We start from the raw sequence: 22,299 nt of genomic DNA, 5'->3' as shown, positions 1-22,299 counted from the left end.
AATAAGATGGACAGTAGACACGCATAATTAACAATAAATAAATTACAACGATGAAAATTGAAGTTAGACCCCATCACTCTTCAGAATCTTAAAACTGAATGTTTAAACTACAGTTATTGAAGTATGAGGCAACCTCAAAAATACTAATTTAAATATAAGTTTTTGAGCCTCGAAAATGCGTAACAATGCGTATTTTCGCATTTTTCAGATTTTAAATCGCTTATAACTCGAAAATGATAAATTTTTGAGAAAAAATCACAAGATACCTTTCTTGTTTAGAATGACCCAAGAAACCTAAAAATATACTTCAGAGCCAAAAAGTTGATATTTTGTATTTGTTTAAAAAAATTGTTTAAACAATGTCTGCCCAAAAATTCCGCCCGGCACCCTTCAGATTTGTTTAAAGGAGACATTTTTGAATAGGAATTCGCAAAGAAACCGAATCAAGCGGGTGAGGTCCCACCACATGGACTATATAGTGATGTTAACCATCTGGGAGTGATGCCGTAATTCGATGATTATTTTAAATGACAATAGGGGTCGTCTTCTAGCTCATTTGGAAGGTCATGCAATCCTCTATTCAGTAATATAAACATTTATATAATTATTTATACACGGTGTCCAAGCAAAATTATTTTGATTTAATTTATTGACACAAAAAGAAGAATGCATGTTATTTATTTAATTCAAAATACATTCTGCTGCTGTGAGAAAACAGAAAAAAATGTTTATTTGATAAATAAACATTGCTTTTCGCTGAAATTCAATGTTCAAGCTGCCAGGAGGCAGATGGGTGGCAACTTGAATATTGAAATTAAACGAAAAGCAATGTCTATTTTTATTCAAAAACATTTTTTTCCGTTTTCTGAGAGCAGTAGAATGTATTTTTAATTAAATAAATTACACACATTCTTTTTTTTTGTGTAAATTAATTTAATTCAAAAAAATTTTTCTTGGACATCCTGTATAAATAATTACGTTAATATTTATATTACTCAATAGAAAATTTAATAACCTCTCAAAAGAACTAGCACACGACCCCTGTTCTCATTAAAAAATCATCAATTACGTCATCACGCCCAGATGGATGACGTCACTGGTATGATATATGTATACCTACTTATGTCAAAAAATCCTAATTAGAAAATAAAAATCGAACTATGTCAGGATTTTTTTTAAGTCGCTGGCTTACGAAATAACGAATTTATTCCAAAGATTTGCACCATACTGTACATATTATCGAAGAAACAAAATCTTTGGAGTAGGAATCTACATATTTTTAATAATAATAAAGTAATCCCTGCCTTACAAAGTTAATAAATTATACCAACCATTTATCAACACCAGTTTTGATCGTAAAAGACAATCACCTAAAGTGTAACATGTCCGTATTTAGATTTAAAAAATTTTTGAATAACAATGATATTTGCTGCTATTGAGAAGGACGATGAAAATAAAAAAAATAATAATAATAAAAAAAGAAGAAGAAAAAAAGAATGGAAAAAAGCTATCATTAAAATAGATAAGTACTTATATTTGTAAATCATTATTATTAAACAGGTTATTCATATTCAAAAATAAAATAAGAGTATAAGAGATATCTAATAAGAATAATTTTAGTTCGGCTAATAGATCCGGCCAAGTCAACAGTCAAGAAATCCGATAGCACACACACACACAACAATTGTTTCTATAGATTGTCCAAACCCTTTTTTCCAGTGCGTCACAGATTATCCAATTCTCTCTAACACATTATAGTTAGAAGTGAGAGAAAAACTTACCTCTCTGATTATTATACATTTAACTTAGAAAATTATGTATTCCTTGGCGTGTATTTTCACATTTATTATTTGAAAACATTATTTGAGCAAAAACTACTATCCGTGTGACAAATAAATGTACTTTACACACTCTAAAATTGATAGAATTGTTATCTAAAAATCAGTTCATTCACATTTGGTTGCCAAATAAAATCGAAATGTGCAAAAAACTAACAAAACAGTTCAGAATTCTCAAATACGAGGATGAAACTACCTACCTTGTTATCTCGAGTGCGCCATCTCAAGAGCAACATTCAATTAAAAATATTGACTGTATTACAGGAGACCATGTAGAGTTTTCTTCTTTTTTATTTCCTGCTCTCTTAATAGGCTCGCGCCTGTTCCATCTTCGGATGCCTCTTCATCAGATATCCAGGTTGTCAGTCCATCTCTTCCTTGGCCTTCCTATACTCCTTCGGTCGTTAGGTGATTTATCTCGTGCTATCTTTACCAGTCTTCCTTCTTCCATTCTGCTATAATATTTTATGGCTATAATAGTTTTTTTTTTGAGAATGTAAGTTTTGTACCCATTAAAAGATCTATACCCATTACTGTATACTAAAGCTTTTAGTTATCAATAGAGCTCGGGAAATATGCAAAATGCATATTAAGTGCATATTTGCATATTTTGGATAGATTTTTTAAGTGCATATCGCACTAATAATACAATAGTGTCGTAACTCAAAATGTTTCGAATTAGACATAACACTATATTCAGACGTAAAATTCAATTCCCTACAAGTCAATAAAACCGTCGTTTTAATAGTGCACAAAATGAATAAGAGATGGCGCCATAAGACGTTATTCATGACTGACCGACTGTCGTTATCGCCCTCATAATATTGCGCCATTTTTAGTTGCGGTGAACAGTGATCGGGAACGTACGTGTTGCTTTGCTCCTCATTTTGAGTTTCCACGTTATTGCTGAATCAGGTATGTAATTTGCATATCTATATTTTGAGTTATTGCATTCTTGTTGATTTGAACCTAACCATAACATTGCTGTTTTTCTACTTATTACACTATTACTGATTTACACAAGCACGTTTTAAAATAATATTTTTACTAACGACACTATTATTGGTTCAGTTCATTATTTTTGACATGCTACACTATTGTTGAATCATAACTTTAATCCATTTTTTTGTTGTTTGTGAAAAATTTATTAATCATTATCTATTTTTTAATCAACGTATAGGAATAAATCATTTAAAATGTGCAGCAGTGTTATTAAAAACCTTACTAAATACTAAATATTTTATAAATTTAGAGTTACCACACTCTTCGTGACATTCTTGTTCATTTCGTCAATTACCTATGTTAATAATTACTTAATTCATTTTTAAGGGGGCGATTCATAGCAACAAGTGATCGTGGGCGATTACTTGTTGCTATGGCAACAAATGTTGAGGATGGCGAGCATGAAAATTCTTCACCGCCGTTATTCCCACTGGTGAGTACAAATAATGAACCTGGTGCCCAGATAAAGAACAGTGACGTTACGAAAGTACAACTAGCACCTATACCTTCACCATTTACAAGTCATCAAAGTACTTCAATAAATTGACGTAAACAATGACCTTTAGTAAGGTCAGTAATGTTAAACCTATTACAGAATCCAACCAAAGGCAATATCACATTTCACCGATGCACTCAGACCAGTGCCACTTTGATTCTGATGACTCCAACCGAGATCCACATTTCGTTCCTGTTGTGCAAAGAAAAACCTATAGTTTGTTTCGATGTCAAACAGTAAAACCATCAAGTAGCTCTTTCTCAAGAAGCTCTTCTTCAAGAAGCTCTTCTTCGAGTAGCTCTTCTACTAGTAGCTCTTGGAAAATGCAAAAAACATAGAAAATTATGCGGGAAACATGGCAAACAACATACTGTGGAACCAGTGATCTATGAAGGTGTCAAACATTTTATAAACGCTATACCACGCGTCGAATTACATTACCTCAGAGCTCAGACGTCACGGGAATATATCCAGTGTGACAAGTCTGTAGCTGATTTATATCGAGACTACAAAGATAAATGTACAGAAGAAAACTTCAGATCATTTACGTCTGCAACTACTTTTAACCGCATTTTTACTAAATATTTTAACATCTCCTACATACACCAAAAAAGGTCAATGTGATATTTGTGAAAATTTCAAAAATGCTGATGAGGATGGAAAAAACAGTATTGTTGTGACGTACCAAAACCACTTGAAAGAAGAAGAACTGTCCAGAAAGGAGACAGAAAAAGACAAAAATTCTAACATAGATTCAACAGTATTCGCCGTATATGACTTGCAAGCTGTGCTGCCAGTACCAATAGGCCAAGTGTCATTAGAAAAGTAGAATTAACTGCTTTAATTTTACAATGAGCGGCAAAGAGTCCGCAAAATTTCGCAGAAACTGACGTAAACCGCAGAAAAAAAATAGTAAATCAAATTGTAGTAACACAAAATATTTCATAAATAATATCATAACTAAAAATAATATTTCATTTCGAACATTTTACTTAGAACAATACCGTTTTAACTCAAAATTCTTAAATAACTTCACTGACAGTATTTTTATTTAAATAAGAGTACAAAGAATCTTTCTTTAATATTAATAAATTAGAAACACATTATGCATTAATTTTTTGTTTACCTGCAATAGAAAGTGAGTAATGAGTTTTTAGTTGATTCTGAAAAATCATATTTTTTGAGTTACGACACTATTGTATTATTAGTGCGATATGCATTTATTAAAATTGCATATTTTCAGACTTTTCTTTAACTTAAACGATACCAACAGAAAAAAATTTACAGAGAAATGAGAAATCTCAGATCTAAACAATAAATCTGAAAACTCTCATGGAACCACTTTCTGGTAACATCATTCACCTCTGACTTTTACAATTTTGAGGCAAAGAGACGACGAATAAAGGAGACGAAGGTGACTCTACAATATGTAGTCGCATTTTGTTAGTGAAATTTTTTTTTGTTAAGTGATGCTGCTCCATATGACCAAAGGTGTACAACATTTAAAAATATATTTTTTAATTTGTTACTTGTTTAGCACACGCTTTAAATAGAGTAGAAGGAACTGTAAGGACAGAATTTCCAATGGTCAATACTCTTGTATCAAATATAGAAACATATTTTAAAAAGACCTTCTGCGAGTACAGGTGCATAAAGAAGAGACGTCATTTTTTTAGTTTAGATGTAGATAACTCAGGTGCTATAAAAAATGTGTGGATGTTTTAAAAAAACTGTTTCTAAAAAGGAATTTGACACATATCCAAACTCCAAACCAATTTTGCAATTATTGATAAAACAATTACTAAATTAGAAACGCGAAACATTTCATTAGGTCAAAGTATTCAAATTATCAATTATTCATTAAATGAGCACCTTGGGGAAACCAATAAAATGTGTCAAAAATTCTGCACGGTATTAAAGAAAAGTGAGCGATATCAAAAAATAATTAAAATAAACAATATTATTAAGATGGGAAATGTGAAGATAATTTATTTTTATAGGTAGAACCCTTAATTATGCAATATTAAATTTTAAGTTTGCTCCTTTAACTTGATGTGAAGTAGAACGAAATTTTTCCGTGTATAAACAATATTATTATCAGATAAGCGCCTAAATTTTTCTGTAGAAAATTTAGAAAACATTTACCTAATAATGTATAGTTTTAATTATTAGGTTTGTTCCAGCAAACAGTCAAACTAGTCAGAAACCGTCAGCAAACAGTTGGTCAGTGATAATCGAAACATAATACAGTCACCATTGCTGGTCGACTCTACTCGCGCTGGTCGACTATCCGCTTATGGTTTCAAACCGTTTGAAACTAATGCTAGAAAAAACCTAATATGTAATAATAATGTAATAAAGAATGATGATGATAAATGTAAAGAATAAATAAATTAAATAATGTGTGTAATAGAAATTTCAATAAATTTTTTTTTGTGACTTTAGCATAAAATAAATATTTCTTTTTGTTTAGCTTAAATGCTTCGACAGCTAAGGCCATTGGAATAAAATAAATAATTAGATAGCTTCAAAACAACGATTACTGAGATTTTTATTTATACGCATTAAATGCATAAAAGCATATTTTAGTGCATATTTTAACTGTTTTTTGTGCATATTTGCATGCATATTTTAGGGATTTTTAAGTGCATATTTCCCGAGATCTAGTCATCAATGTTTCACCTTTCTCTTTTTGTCTTTAAGAAGCAGTGATGAACAGAGTGCGAACAAGCATCAAGAAACTGTGATCAAAGAACAAAATAGTGACATAATTTTAATAACTTGTCCATGTTTTATAAGAACAAATACGATAAATGTTAATAATATCCTTGAAACACAAACAATAATTGGTTTAAAAAAAGTATGGAAGTTGTAGCCGTGTCACTCGAGGCTTCCCAATATATTAATATATATACTCTATTTATGTTACCCGAAAGGCACTCCTGGCTTTAGTGAAATTCTCATCTCTTGATTAATACCCATTCTCAGAATATTAATAGTAGGATATTTCAATATCCACAACCCAATATTAGTCTAAGAGCTAGTGAACCCTCCGACTAACGGTCGTCCTGTAAGGCTAGAAATTTGTCTAGTGATAATTCATAGCACACCAAAGCTAAAAACAATGACCTGGCAGGCATCAGCCGTGCACGTGTATCTACCAGGTGAATCGAAAAGTGCATAGTTTAAGGGTAAAATAAACTTTCTCCTGTAAGGTTTAAATTTAAGTATGTGTTTGAGTAAATCATTTAGAAGAAATGTGTACAGTGACAGGCGATTGTGAAGAGCATAAGACCTTGCCAGGCGAGAGGAAAGATTAGGGGTTTTTCTAAAATTATTTTTTTTTGCATCGAACAAATTTTTTTAGGTTTTTTGAATCATTTAAAACAGTAAAGGTCTTTAATGATTTTTCTCTTTTAATAGTTTTTGTTATATAAGCGATTGAAAATTTTGAAAATTGCGAAATCGGCCATTTTTAAACGCTTTTCTTTACTTCAATAGTTTGCATCAAATTTTGAGACGTTAATTTGACTGACTTTTCTTCAATGCAAATGAATGAAAATTTGCAGACATACAGTGTGTCAATTTTAAAACTTACAATGGCTAGATCTCACTAACAAAAGCTGATATCGAAAAATGCTTGAAACCGTTTCTAGGATAGTAAGGGGGAACTAAAATGACATGAAAGCGAACTCACCCCCATCAACCCCCTAGGCCCCACCCATCACAACCAAAAAAGTTTAAATTGCAAACCCCTACTTGTGATACATTATTGAAAAGGCTATAAAAAATGCTATTCAATGGTATAAGTACTAATTATACAGGGTGAATCAATAATTGTAAAATTTTGGCTTAAATGAAAAATTTAATAAGGTTTTGTTGAATTACAAATTTATTAAAAATGTCAATTAAGTAAATATTTAATGTGAATTCCGTTGTTTGGTAAACAATAATACAGCCTATTTTCAAATTCTGCACGAAATTTAGCAAATGTTCTAGTAATAGGGCGACATGCTTGAGTACCTAATTCTTTCTCGCAATTTCCCAAGTGAAGCAAGTTGAGTTTTATAAACAACTGATTTAGGGTAACCCCATAGAAAAAAGTAATATACTATACTACTATGAAAAGAACTATCCAATGGTATAAATAATAATTATACAGGGTGTTAATATCAGCTGGCTTACTATGACTTTTGTATTTGTAATGCTATCTCCCGGACTATTATTTTAAATGGTAAGTGTCCGCTCGTACTTTTTTTTTTGTTAATTAAAACTTAATTTGCCATTTTTGCCTTAAATCAGTTGGTTATAAAACTTAACTTGCGTCACTTGGGAAATTGCGAGAAATAATTACTCAAGCATGTCGCCCTATTACTAGAAAAACATTTGTCAAATTTCGTGCAGAATTTGAAAATAGACTGTATTATTGTTTACAAAACAACGGAACCCACTTTGAACATTTACATTTGACATTTTTATCAAATTTGTAGTTCAACAAAACCTCATTAAATTTTTCATTTAAGCCAAAGTTTCACAATGATTGCTTCACCCTGTATAATTATTATTTATACCATTGGATAGCATTTTTTATAGCCTTTTCAATTATGTATTACAAGTAGGGGTTTGCAATTTAAACTTCCTTGTTGTGGTGGGTGGGGCCTAGGGAGTTCCCCCTTACTATCCTCGAAACAGTTTCAAGCATTTTTCGTTTTCAGCTTTTGTTCGTGAGATATAGCCATTGTAAGTTTTAAAATTGACACACTGTATGCATTGGCGGGAACAATACACGAATAGTCAATAAAAAAAAATATGTTTATTAATTGTTTATTAAAAAAAAAACGATTTTAATGGAAAATGCTTAATTCTCTTGTTTTTTACAATGTAGGAACTTGAAACTTTTACGGATTTTAGCTAATGATATGAACTATACATAATTTCACTTTTTACGTTAATTGTTTACGTTATGCTTCATAAATAAACAATAAAGTTTTAAATTTTGAACGCTCATATATTTGTTTATATATAAATCGGTGTTTATTCGTGTCAAATTTCAATACGATACAAAACAAAACCTCAACCAAAACTCGAATTCAAAAAATTCGTGTTTTTATCGTAGTCTTGGAAAAACCACCGGTACAGACGTTTTGTGCTACAATTAACATTAGAATTCGTTTTGTCGTATTAATTAATTAAACGCTTTTCTTTAGTTCAATCGTTTGGGTCAAATCTTTGGACGTTAATTTGACTGCCTTTTCTTAAATGCAAATGACTAAAAATTTGCAGATATATGCATTCGCGGGAACAATACACGAATAGTCAATAAAAAATTTTTTTGTATATAAATTTTTTAAATAAAAAAAAACGATTTTAACGGAAAAAGTTCTCAAATTCTCTTGTTTTTTACAATGAAGAAACTTGAAACTTTTACAGATTGTAGCTAATTATATGAACTAGGTATACAAATTTTTTTGTTTATTAATTGTTTAAATAAAAAAACGATTTTAACGGAAAATGCTTAAATTCTCTTGTTTTGTACAATGAAGAAACTTGAAACTTTTACAGATTGTAGCGAATTATAGGAACTAGGTATACAAAATTTTTTTTTGTTTATTGTTTAAATAAAAAAACGATTTTAACGGAAAATGCTTAAATTATCTTATTTTTAAAATAAAGAAACGTGAAACTTTTACAGATTGTAGCTAATTATATGAACTATACATAATTTCAATTTTTACAGTAATTGTTTACGTTATGCTTCATTAATAAACAATAAAGTTTCAAATTTTTTGCCGATTCCGACTACTTTTCAAGTTTTTACATCATAAGTTTTATACATATTTTAATAAACATGACGATATAATATTTTAATGTTTGAAAAGTGTAAGACTAAAATATAAAAAATAAAAAAATATGAAAAAAATATTTTTAAGAAACGCTTTTTTAAGCATATAAAAAATTAACTAAAAAGCAAAAAATAAATTGAAAATATCTAACCCATTCGTTAAAAGCATATTTTAGTGCATATTTTAACTGTTTTTTGTGCATATTTGCATGCATATTTTAGGGATTTTTAAGTGCATATTTCCCGAGATCTAGTCATCAATGTTTCACCTTTCTCTTTTTGTCTTTAAGAAGCAGTGATGAACAGAGTGCGAACAAGCATCAAGAAACTGTGATCAAAGAACAAAATAGTGACATAATTTTAATAACTTATCCATGTTTTATAAGAACAAATACGATAAATGTTAATAATATCCTTGAAACACAAACAATAATTGGTTTAAAAAAAGTATGGAAGTTGTAGCCGTGTCACTCGAGGCTTCCCAATATATTAATATATATACTCTATTTATGTTACCCGAAAGGCACTCCTGGCTTTAGTGAAATTCTCATCTCTTGATTAATACCCGTTAGGAAAATCGTTAAAAATCGTAGGAAAATCGTTAAAGAAAAGCATGGTGCGAAAACCGTTTATTCGATGAAGACGCGCCACGATTTTCCTTGACGAATGTGTTAGATTTTTTCAATTTTTTTTTGCTTTTTAGTTGATTTTTTATAATATGTTTAAAAAAGCGTTTCTTAAAAATATTTTTTTCATATTTTTTTATTAACCCTAAATCGGACATTTATCTAATAATTTCAAAGTTACCAAGGTAATTAGATATTCTTTAAACATTGATTGATGAAATCCCAAAGAGTTTTTTGCAATACAATATCGGAAACCCCTTTGGTTTTTAATTGCTACTCAAGCGGGCGCAACACTGTAGTATAAGTGAGGACGTTTGAGTTGGCATAAATTCATTATATCGAGAATTGGCAAATTTCAAGAGAAATCCTCGGACAGGTCGATTTTTATTTTTAAATTATAACTTTTTGGCATATATATAATACTAGTGACGTCATCCATCTGAGCGTGATGACCTAATCGATGATTTTTTTAAATTAGAGTAGGGGTTGCGTGATAGCTCATTTGAAAGATTATTTAATTATCTATTCACTAATATAAACATTAACATAATTATTTGAACAGGGTGTACAAAAATTTTTTTTATTAAATTAACTTTCAATAAATTTGACAAAGAGAAGAAATTTTTTTTGTACACCCTGTATGAATAATTATGTTAATGTTTATATTACTGAATAGAGAATTAACCTTTAACTACGGGCGCCCAACCATGAATCTCAAATGTGGGCGCGGTGTACTCTATACACCAGTTACAAATAGCTACAGAAACAAAATTTCTTTAATAATTAGAACTATATTAAATTGCACAACTTGTGTTTAATCAATAATTAGTTATTATATAATAAAAAATAAAACTAAAAATAATTCAAAATCGTAAACCAGTGAGAAAAAACGAAAACAGTAATTTATTGCATATTGAAACACGAACCTAAAAAAATATGCGAAAATTTTTAAATTTTTAACTAGGTAGAAAAATAAACACGTACGAATCTTTATTCACTTTCGTCTTCTTCCTGGTTATTTGAGTTAATACACTCAGGACAAATAATGGTGGAATGTTCTTTGCAAACCATTCTCCTGCATGTCTGACACGAAATGGTTGTCGCTCTATTTTTATGCCTTCCGCAGCAATAGCACCTTCCTCGTATTTTTTCTGGTGGTTCTTCTTCTTCTTGTTCCACTACAGTAGCTTTATATTTCTTCAGGAATAGTTTTAAATCTAAGGGCAAACTATGTATTTCAGCTCGTTCTGAAAGGTGTGATCTCAACAAAGATAAAGATAATTCCTTTAAAAATATCCTTCTATATTTTTGAGGATTGTTTATATTTGCAGCATTATACAGGATTGGGCTGTTAATTCCTGCGATGTTTAGGAGCTGAAAAAATATAACCATCGGCCACCTTTGCGTTCTCCTTGATACCGAGTATGTACCGCACATTTTATCTACTGTGTCGACACCTCCTTTGTGAGAATTATAATCTAAAATTTTATTTGGCTTTTTTTTCTCCGGATCTACTGCAGAATCATTATGCATGGTTAATATCAAAGGCAGAGCTTTATTTTTTGCAGGGACATAATATGACACTATAGTTACCTCTTTTTGAAATCCGAAAAGGGACGATCCAACTTCTCTTTCTTTATGTGGTAGGAACTCCAATGGCAGCTCCCGTTTATTTTTCTTTAGTGTGCCAACCATTGTTACTTTATCTTTCAAAAGATCATTGGCCAATGAGTAACTTGTGTACCAATTATCACATGTCAAGTTCCGGTTTTTCCCTTTTCAGTCTTGAAGTAAACGATGTACAATATCAGCAGGTTTATTTGATTTGTTGTAAGGTCCTTATGGCTGATTACCACAATACACCTCTAAATTTGTAACGTAAAATGTCTGGGCATCACACAATACAAATACTTTTAACCCATACTTTGCAGGCTTGGACAGGATATATTGAATAAAACTGCATCTACCTCTGAAAGGTATTAGCATTTCGTCAATTGTTACTTCTTCTCCTAAACAGTAGTTATTGTTGCAGTTCTCCACAAAACGATCCAGTGTAACTCGAATAGCAGCAAGCTTATCAGTTTCCTTGCGTATCCCTCTACTATTTTTGTCATCAAATCTTAGAGCAGCAAGCAAAAATAAAAATCGATCAGCACTCATGCACGCTCTAAATATTTCTGAGCCGGTTCTGTCTTTAGTCCACAATTCAAGAAAATGTATATGGTTTTGCTTTTTAGTTCCTGCAAGAAGTAGTAGTCCGATAAATGCCATAATTTCTGTTTTTGTTGTGTCTTTAGCCCGTCTCGGCCGGTTATACTTTATTCGCATATTTGCAATTTTCAAGTTTGTACACTCAACTATATTTTCAATAATGTCGTCACTAAAAATTTTTTCGAAAACACTCTCATTGTAGCATTGTAGCTATTGGTAATATCTCTAGCACTCAGCTTTGGCCCAGGAAGTATTTTTACAATATGTTTGCTGGAAGTTTTGCTAAATTTGCTCACCACTGAATTTTTATACCACTTTGTTTGGTTATCTTTCGCTATAAAATACTCATCTTCATCGCTTTCTAAACTCTCACCATCGCTCTCGTTATCTGAATCAGAAGACTCTTTATCATTTAGTTTTATCTCCGACTCAGTGTTATAATCGTTTCTTCCGTAATTTCTTCCTCTTCTTCTGACGACCTAGCATCCTCTTCTCCCCTAATAACTTCTTCCTCAGGTTCTTATTCGAACAATGCTTCAGTCATAGCTCTAAGCTCATCTTGTGTGAGACTTTTAGGGTTTCTAACACGCACTCGATCCCTATAAAAAATATTTCTCCCAAGTTTCCATTTCACATTTTTGTATAAAAAGTACAATGTAACATTTACTACACAGAAAATAACTCGTTTGCAGGTAATTTAAAGTTTAACATTCGTTAAATTTACTTAAAAAACTATAACTATGTGAACTCACTTTGATATTTTTTATCACAACTTAACTATTCGATCAAAAATCACGTATCGACTGTAACAGACAATGGTTGATACTATACTGATAGGTTACGTCGAGCGCCGTAAACGCAGAAAATAGTTTTAAGAAACGGCAACCAACTTAACACGCATGGTGTACTGTGTACACCGTAGCCCGTAGTTAAAGGTTAAATAACCTTTCAAATGAGCTATCACACAACCCCTACCCTTATTTAAAAAAATCATCGATTACGTCATCGCGCCCAGATGGATGACGTCACTAGTATTATATATATATATGCCAAAAAGTTATAATTTAAAAATAAAAATCGACCTGTCTGAGGATTTCTCTGGAAATTTGCCAATTCTCGAGATAATGAATTTATGCAAACTCAAACGTCCTCACTTATATTGCAGTGTCGCGCCCGCTTGATTAGCAATTAAAAAAACAAAGGGGTTTTCGATATTTTATTGCAAAAAGAATTTTCGGTATTTCATCAATCAATGTTTAAAGAATATCTACGTACCTTGGCAACATTGAAATTTTTAGATAAATGTCCGATTTAGGGTTAAAAATGGCCGATTTCGCAATTTGCTAAATTTTTAATCGCCTTTATACAAAAACTTAAGAGAAAAATCGTTAAAACCTTTTCTGTTTGGAATGATTCAAAAAAACCTAAAGAAAAATTTGTTCGATGCAAAAAAAATAATTTTAGGAAAATCCCCTAGTTTTCCCCTCGCCTGCCAAGGTCTTGTGCTCTTCAGAATCGACTGTCATTGTACACATTTCTTAATGTTGTTCTGAAGCTATTTCCTTGTGGCATTTTTATAATTAAGTATTTTCTATGGAAATAAGCCACAATTTTACTAAAAAATGAATTTATTAACGTTTCGAAGCCCAAATCGGCTTTCGTTGACAAAATACAAAATAGTATTAAAATAAACAAAAATGTTGTTGCTAAGTAAATAAATTCTTCTAATAATTTATTTAATGTGACTCATTTATATTGGCAATTCAGACGTATATTATACATTTTAAAGTAGAATACTTTAAAATGATATCGCCAATATTTATGAGTTGCGTTCCTGGGACGACTTTACTAAAAGATAGTTCATTCGATTACATGAAATCAATCCCAACTCAAGAATATCCGTCGCAAAAAAATCATAGCATGTGATCTGTCTTTAAAGACAACCAAATGCAACGATGACAGTAAAATTCTCGCGTTAGAGATTCCATAGTAAATCACGAGGGAAAACCAGGAAAAAAACCTCGTGATACTATCCCGACATCGTAAGTATTTGGTCTAAAATTGCCACGATGTCGGGATAGTATCACGAGGTTTTTTTTTCCTGGTTTTCCCTCGTGATTTACTATGGAATCTCTAACGCGAGAATTTTACTGTCATCGTTGCATTTGGTTGTCTTTTTAAAGACAGATCACATGCTATGATTTTTGCGACGGATATTCTTGAGTTGGGATTGATGTCATGTAATCGAATGAACTATCTTTTAGTAAAGTCTTCCCAGGAACGCAACTCATAAATATTGGCGATATCATTTTAAAGTCTTCTACTTTAAAATGTATAATATACGTCTGAATTTCCAATATAAATGAGTCAGATTAAATAAACTATTAGAACAATTTTTTTACTTAGCAACAACATTTTTGTTTATTGTAATAGTATTTTGTATTTTGAAAACGAAACCCGATTTCGGCTTCGAAACGTTAATAAATTCATTTTTTAGTAAAATTGTGGCTTATTTCCCATAGAAAATACTTAATTACACATTTCTTCTAAATGACTTACTCAAACACATACTTAAATTTAAACCTTACAGGAGAAAGTTTATTTTACCCCTAAACTATGCACTTTTCGATTCACCTGGTAGATACACGTGCACGGCTGATGCCTGCCAGGTCATGGTTTTTAGCCTTGGTGTGCTATGAATTATCACTAGACAAATTTCTAGCCTTACAGGGCGACCGTTAGTCGGAGGGTTCATTAGCTCTTAGACTATATCGATCTCGACCAAAAGCAAACTAATCGAAGACATGTTCACCATACAAATTTATAGGAGCGACCCTTACCCAATAAAATTTTTTATAAAATAAAAATGTATACCATTTTTTATATTTTCTGACAATACTACCTCCGACTACCCACAACCCGTCCCACGAATGGAACCTGAAAATGCTAATTGCTGTAAATACGCTGACGCGACAGAAACAAACGTAGAATCACCAGCAACCAAATTTTAAAATCTTGATGTGATCTTGATATTTTACTATACTATAGGCTAAGAGCCGGTAGAGGTTAAACTTGCTAATCATTTTAGGTACCATAAGAGTCTAGAACTTACCTAAATAGTAGAACCTAAAAGAAAACGTATGAACACGGCACTGTCACTTGTTAGCGGTAAGTGCGTTGACAGTGGGGAAGCATTTTTTTCATTTTTTTAAGTTTTATGTGATTAAAAATTAAGAATAAACGTAATTTTAATCCACCACCCCCTCGCCACCCTATTTTTTTTGGTGGAATCCAACCAATTTTTATATTTCAAAAAAAATTCACACGTATAGATAAGGTTTTAAAAAACATGTCTATTTTTTATAAACCCGTAGGTTGGGTGTACATAACTATTTTTTTGGAAAAAACGTATAACTTTTTCGTGGAGATGGCTTCAGGTCTCTTTTCTTTTAATCTTGTGTATTTTATCACACACTTTTATTCAGGTTGTTCCGTAAGGTTTTCCACCTTCAAGAATCCGAAAAACTTATTTTTAGGGGATTTTGGTAATTTTCTCTATTTCATAGACTCCAAAATAGATCAAAGCAATGTCTTTAACAGATTATATTATGTAACTTGAAGAAAAACTGAGTCATTTAGAACATTTAAAAATGGGAGAAACGCGTTCAAACCCCCAAACTTTCAAAAACGATGTTCTGCAATTCGTTTATTAAAAGGCGACATATTATTAAATACAGAGGTTGATACCCAGTGCCGGCGCTAGAGTATAAGGTGCCCGCCTGCAAAACTAGCACAGGCGCCCCCCACCCCACACATATACTCGTACAACCCCAGCTTCGGGAACATTATGTGTGTTCAAATGGAACAGTGAGACCCACATGTCCGAAGATCAAACCGGTCACACTGCGTAATCTGAACCCGTATCTATCTGACCCCCCAAGCTGTACCACCACCCCACCCCATCGCAGTACATAACGAATAAGGGTAAAAACGTGCCGAAGATACATGGATGAGCGCGATGTAGGTCGCGATCGCGGTCGCTACATCGATATCAAAACAAACCTTCATTTTCTTATGAGATCGCACATACCAAGGATGTGTCACCCGTTCACCCTCGCGACCTTGCATCGCGGTTTACAGCGATGTCGATGCCAAAACAGGATACGGAAAGTATCTTCGGTATGTTCGGCCACTCATCGATGTAAACCTCGACCGCGATCGCGACCTACACCGTGCTCATCCATGTATCTTCGGCATGTTTTACCCTTACCGAAGATACTTTTCGTATTCTGTTTTGGCATCGACATCGCTGTAAACCGCGATACAAGGTCGCGAGGGTGAACGGATAACACATCTTTGGTATTTGCGATCTCATAAGAAAATGAAGGTTTGTTTTGATATCGATGTAGCGACCACGATTGCGACCTACACCGCGCTCATCCATGTATCTTCGGCATGCTTTTACCCTTAGGAGGCTTTGTACTGAACGTTACCTTGGATGCACTAGGTAGTGGAACACATCCTCTGTATTACTTTATGTGGTTAAACCACCTGATTTTAGGGGTAGCTAGAAGAGCTTTCTTCCTATTAATGACTTGATTTTGGACTTGTGTCCTAAAAATGTGTGTTCCCGACTTAAATCGGTGTCCCGCTATCCGCAAATGTCCCCGGTAAATAAAGTTCGGTTACAGTTTTATTGGACCCCTTATCTGAAAAAACAACTTCACTTTAACTTTTTTAAGAAATTGGCTAAGACAACTAAGATTGTTTTTTTGTGTCATTTCTTCTTTTTCAGGTTTTATTTTTGGATTTGTGCCCCAGATAATTTTGTTTGAATCCATTTTTATTTAACTAAATAGAAATAATAATTTAACCGTAAATTAATAATAGTACTGAGTAGTACTTAACAAATATAATTTTATATTAATTGAATGCTAGATTCTTTAACTGCAGAGTACAACTTATTGTGTATTATAATCACATGAAATAATAGTAAATCTAAAGAGCTCTAAACTAAATTTTATGTAAAATGTTTATTTTAAATATTATGTTTTTATGGGATTAATACTTAACTTGATACCTATTAATAGGTACATAATACTTAAATAATTAGACAGGTGCAGGCGGCAAGAAAACAGTAGGTATCACAATCTTGTTTATTTTATTAGAAATCATTAATTTCCTTTCATAACTGCTGATACAAAACTAACAACTTGCAAGAAATTTGAAGAACATAAACAAAGAGATGAGCAACGTTGTTTGGTTGAAATATGATATCTTTGACCAATAAATTACATTACTACATGGTAAGAATTCTATGCCGCATTGCATATTTTTTGTATATTATGTGATATGCAAAACTAACAAACACAGATTAGGGTATTATGACGAATTTAAACCACATTTAAAAAATGAATTTTTCTATTTTAGTATTTTACATAAAACCAGCAGAAAAACAAGCTCATTTTGGCGCCCCCCAAACAGGGGCGCCCGCCTGCAATGCATCCCTTGCAGGCCGGTTATCGCCGGCCCTGTTGATACCTCTGTATTCTTCGCCATTTGAAACAGAAGGTTGTACCTAGCGTGTCCTCTCTGTAAAAATTTAAGAAATTTTAGATATCATTTAGATAAGCTCTTGCGGCTCAGTGATACTCCTCCACAGATCCCTACCCGAAGGGCGTTGACGCCTCTAATACCGGCGTGTATATACAGTATGTCCCTGTAAGTTGTATCCATATGGGAAACATTTTTATTATTAATTTTACGAAAAAAAGTCATTCTTCATAAAAAGCTCTGCATGGTCCAAAATCTAAGATTGAACCATCATATATAAAATTTTATGAATATTATACGAGGTATGTCAAAAAGTTTGAATTTCACTCAAGAATAAAGTAGCTTTATTTTTCACAATATTGAAAATTGCTATTATGAAAAGTTGTTTAGAATTAAAAACTATATTCTAATATGCAATTACATCCTTCTAATTGAATTTTTTTTTTTTTTTTTTGAAAAATTATGGATAACGTAACATTATTTTCAGTTATTTCAATTATGATAACTCTTTTATTATTAATTTTACGAAAAAAAGTGATTCCTAATAAAAAGTTCTGCATGGTCTGAAACCTAAAATACAACCATATTATCTCAAATTTTATCAATTTTATACCAGGTATGTCAAAAATATGAATTTGGCTCAAGAGTAAAATACCTTTATTTTTCACAATATCGAAAATTGTTATTATGAAAAGTCATTAAGAATTAAAAACCATGTTTCAGTATGTAATTACATCCTTCTTATTGAAATATTTTGAACTATAAAGGTACTTTACTTTTGATCTAAATTTATCTTTTTTGACACACCTCGTATAAAATTGACATAAGATGGTTGTATTTTAGGTTTTAGAGTATTTTAGACCATGCAGAACTTTTTATTACGAATCACTTTTTTCGTAAAATTAATAATAAAAGAGTTATTAGAATTAAAATTACTGAAAATGATGTTAGTTACCCATAATTTTTCAAAAAAATTTTTTTTTTAATTAGAAGGATTTAATTGCATATTATAATATAGTCTTTAATTCCAAACAACTTTTCACAATAGCAATTTTCAATATTGTGAAAAATAAAGCTACTTTACTCTTGAGTGAAAGTCAAACTTTTTGACATACCCCGTATAATATTCATAAAATTTGATATATGATGGTTGAATCTTAGGTTTTCGACCATGCAGAGCTTTTTATGAAGAATAACTTTTTTTCGTAAAATTAATAATAAAAAAGTTTTCCATATGGATACAACTTACAGGGACATACTGTATATTTAATGTAAAATTAAATAGACGTTTTCCTAGACTATCAAAAAATATTGAGAGAAGAATAAACGTAATTATTAAAAAATTATGTCGAACTGCTGTAGACCTAAAAATAGGGGCATCAGGTGGCTAAACATTATCAAATAGTTGAAAGACTGATATCACTTCCTTCATTATCAAATTAATTAAAAATTAATACCGATTTATACGCCAAAAAAAATTATTTAACAAAAATACAAAAATTCAGTTTGATCATGGGTTAATCCGAATCTGGTGTTACTCCTAACTCTAGTAAATAAAAATATTTATACTTACTTTGCCATCTCCGATAACTGTAGTCTGCCGTCTTTATTGAAGTCGAAAACTTGTAACTGAAAATCGAAAGACATAAATATCGTATTCACCGTTATAATTTGCCCCAGAGGCGTAGATCTAGATATATCGTGAAATAGAAAAAATAATGGGTCCCAAGACCCCTATATTTAAAGGCTAAATACATATATCCTATCTGTGGTAATAAATAAACAAATATATAATTTTAGACTGGAGTTGAGACAAAAAAAAAAGAGTTGTAAACAGTATTCATTATTCAAGACACCATGTTTCCATGTTTTAAGCTAGCAAATGTAATTTGATTATTCAAATGTTTGATGTCTTAGTGTGTCTATATTATACCGGGTTTCCACTTATACAGTCCCTGGCCATATTATTATGACCACCTATGAATTTTTACAAAAATCAAATATTTAACTAGGTACCTACGTTTTGTTTTAAATATGATTTTTAAATTTAATTTTTTTATGCAATGTAAATCTTATGCATTATCTATAATATATTTAAAAATAAACAGCAATAAATAATTTGAAAATATACATATTTACATTTTTTTAATATTTTTTTCAACTTCTGACCTTAATCAGATGGAAAATATTTGAGATCTTTAAAACGCGAAAAATCCGATGAAAAGAACACTAACGAAATTTTTTTGATTAAAGAACTAATATATCGTTGAAACCACAATGACAAATTAAAGCAAAAAAAATTTAACTGCATTCAAATTATGCCAAGACGGGTAATAGCGGTAATCAAAGTTAGAAAGGGCTCAGCAAAATTTTGAAAAAATAAAAATATGTGATATTTTTCAATGTTTTATTGGTGTTTATTATTAAATATAATAAATTTAATAATAAACAGCAATAAAGCATTTGAAAATATCACATATTTGTATTTTTTTAATATTTTGCTGAGTCCCCTCTAACTTTGATTACCGATAGTACCTGGCTTGGTATATTTTGAAAGCAGTTAATGTTTTCTCGTTTTAAAAGCTTCCAAATATTTTCCATCTAATTAAGGTCAGAAGTTGAACAAAATATTAAAAAAATATAAATATGTATGTAATATTTTCAAATACTTTATTGCTGTTTATTAATAAATATATTATAGTTAATGAATAACATTAACATTGCATAACAACATTAAATTTAAAAATCATATTTAAAACAAAACGTACTTAGTGGAATAGTTGGTTTTTGTAAAAATTCATAGGTGGTCATAATAATATGGCCAGGGACTGTATTTTCCCCCATTTTAACTGCCTAGAACTTCTAAACAGCTCAAGATAGAAATATGCGGTTTTCGCTGAAATGTTTTATTTTAGTAAAAGTTTTGTCTGAATGGATTGAATTTTTTATATCGCTTTCAAATACGAAAACAAAAATGGCGGATTTTTGAAAAAAACGTTGTTGACTTTTTTTAATCGAACACCCAGTATATTTTTTGTAACTTGAAAGAATGGTCATTTACCTATCCAGCGATATAAAGTTTTTCAGAATCGGTTGTCAAATCACTGAGTAATTAATTTTTAAAATGAGAGGTGCAACGTGGATGTCACATACCTAAATAACATAACTAAGCAAATTGATATTATTATGTGATTTCCACATTGCATCTCTCATTTTAAAATTAATTGCTTACTCATTTGACAACCGATTTTAAAAAATGTTATATCGTTGGATAGGTAAAAGACAATTTCTTCAAGTTACAGAAAAATATAGTGGGTGTTTTAAAAAAAAAGTCAACAAAGTTTTTTTTTCAAAAATCCGCCATATTTTATTTAAAAGCGATACAAAAAATGGTCATTTACCCAAAAACTTGAAAAAACGGTCATTTACCTACCCAGCGATCTAAAAATTTTTAATATCGTTTGTCAAATGACTGAGCAATTAATTTTTAAAATGAGAGATGCAATGTGGAAATCACATAACATAATATCAATTTGCTTAGTTATATTATTGATACACAAGCAAAATCAACCGCTCACCTTGAAGATGGGTAATTTTTGATATCTGGAATTTCCTAAACCTGTTACCGATTAAATTTGTTGCTAAACAGGTAAATTTTCATTGAATACCGGGTTTACAAATTAAACTGTGTTTTTTTTTTCTAAAAGTTCGCATTACTTTGTGGAATAGTATAGAATTTATAAAACACTGAAATTAAGACCCAATTATTTATAGCCTCATGCTTTCTCAACATTCTGTTTTTTTATTTATTATGTTATGTTGGACCATAAAAAAGTTAGGTACTTTAACAGCTAGCCATGATTTTCATCAATGCAAGCTGTTTTAAATAAGCTCGGCAAAATTTAAAAGGGGCAATTCGGCATGAGAAAATAATGGCAGTTTGTTTTATAAACGTATGTTACAAACTGACGATTTATTTATTGCTCTAAAACCAATTGAGATATGCAAATGAAATTTAATGAGTTTTAAGACGTAGTTGGCTATTACGAATTTTTTGACATACAACTACGAATTTTATATTCACCATTGGCGCGCATACGGGTCATATTTTCAGTACTCTACAAATATATTATCCGTATTCCACAGAATTCCGACATCGTATTGCATTGGATGAATTGCTACCAATCTTGTTATTGATTTTACGAAAAATCATTCCAATCTCTTGCATTTCTATGATACGTCCCCCTTCAAAATAGTTGCTGAAAATTATTTTGTCGGGGTGCGTAAACAAAACTCGCATTAGATATCACTCTTACAAACAATAGCAATAACAAACAGTGATGTTTAGATACAGAAAATGTGAACAAAAAGGTAAACAAAACTTTTCAACAAAACAACTACAAACGTATTGTTTATAATTTTGTGTGTTTCATGAAAACGAACATATTCCCATAAATAAATAAACCTGACATGCAAACGTAGACTATTGTTAAAATACTATCGATTTTTCACGTAAATTCCATCAACTTTTCCAATTTTCCTTTATCAACATATAATTACGAAATTTCATAAACTTTTTCATTTGATAGTAAAGCCACCCCTTTTATATCGGGCGTGTACACTGGATTAAACTTTTAAAATAGTCTTAAATTCTGTAACAAAAAATTTGAAAATTAAAATGAAGTTGGTGTAATTACAATAAATACGTAAATATAAAAAATGCATAAATAA

The 22,299-nt window shown here is 31.1% G+C and overlaps 1 protein-coding gene across 1 annotated transcript in view; it reads right to left on the bottom strand.

Annotated features, from left to right (window-relative positions):
• Nucleotides 1–22,299, bottom strand: part of LOC126880302 (calbindin-32) — a 697,932-nt gene that overhangs the window by 345,421 nt on the left and 330,212 nt on the right. Inside the window, exon 7 of the mRNA XM_050644100.1 lies at nucleotides 19,142–19,197. Within this exon, the coding sequence (XP_050500057.1) occupies nucleotides 19,142–19,197 (56 nt within the window). The remainder of the gene's footprint in view (nucleotides 1–19,141; nucleotides 19,198–22,299) is intronic.

This window comes from Diabrotica virgifera, chromosome 2, assembly GCF_917563875.1.
Source record: "Diabrotica virgifera virgifera chromosome 2, PGI_DIABVI_V3a".
NCBI classification, from domain to species: Eukaryota; Metazoa; Arthropoda; class Insecta; order Coleoptera; family Chrysomelidae; genus Diabrotica; species Diabrotica virgifera.
The sequence above is the reverse complement of the archived record's forward strand: the minus strand, read 5'-3'. Positions and strand labels throughout refer to the sequence as shown.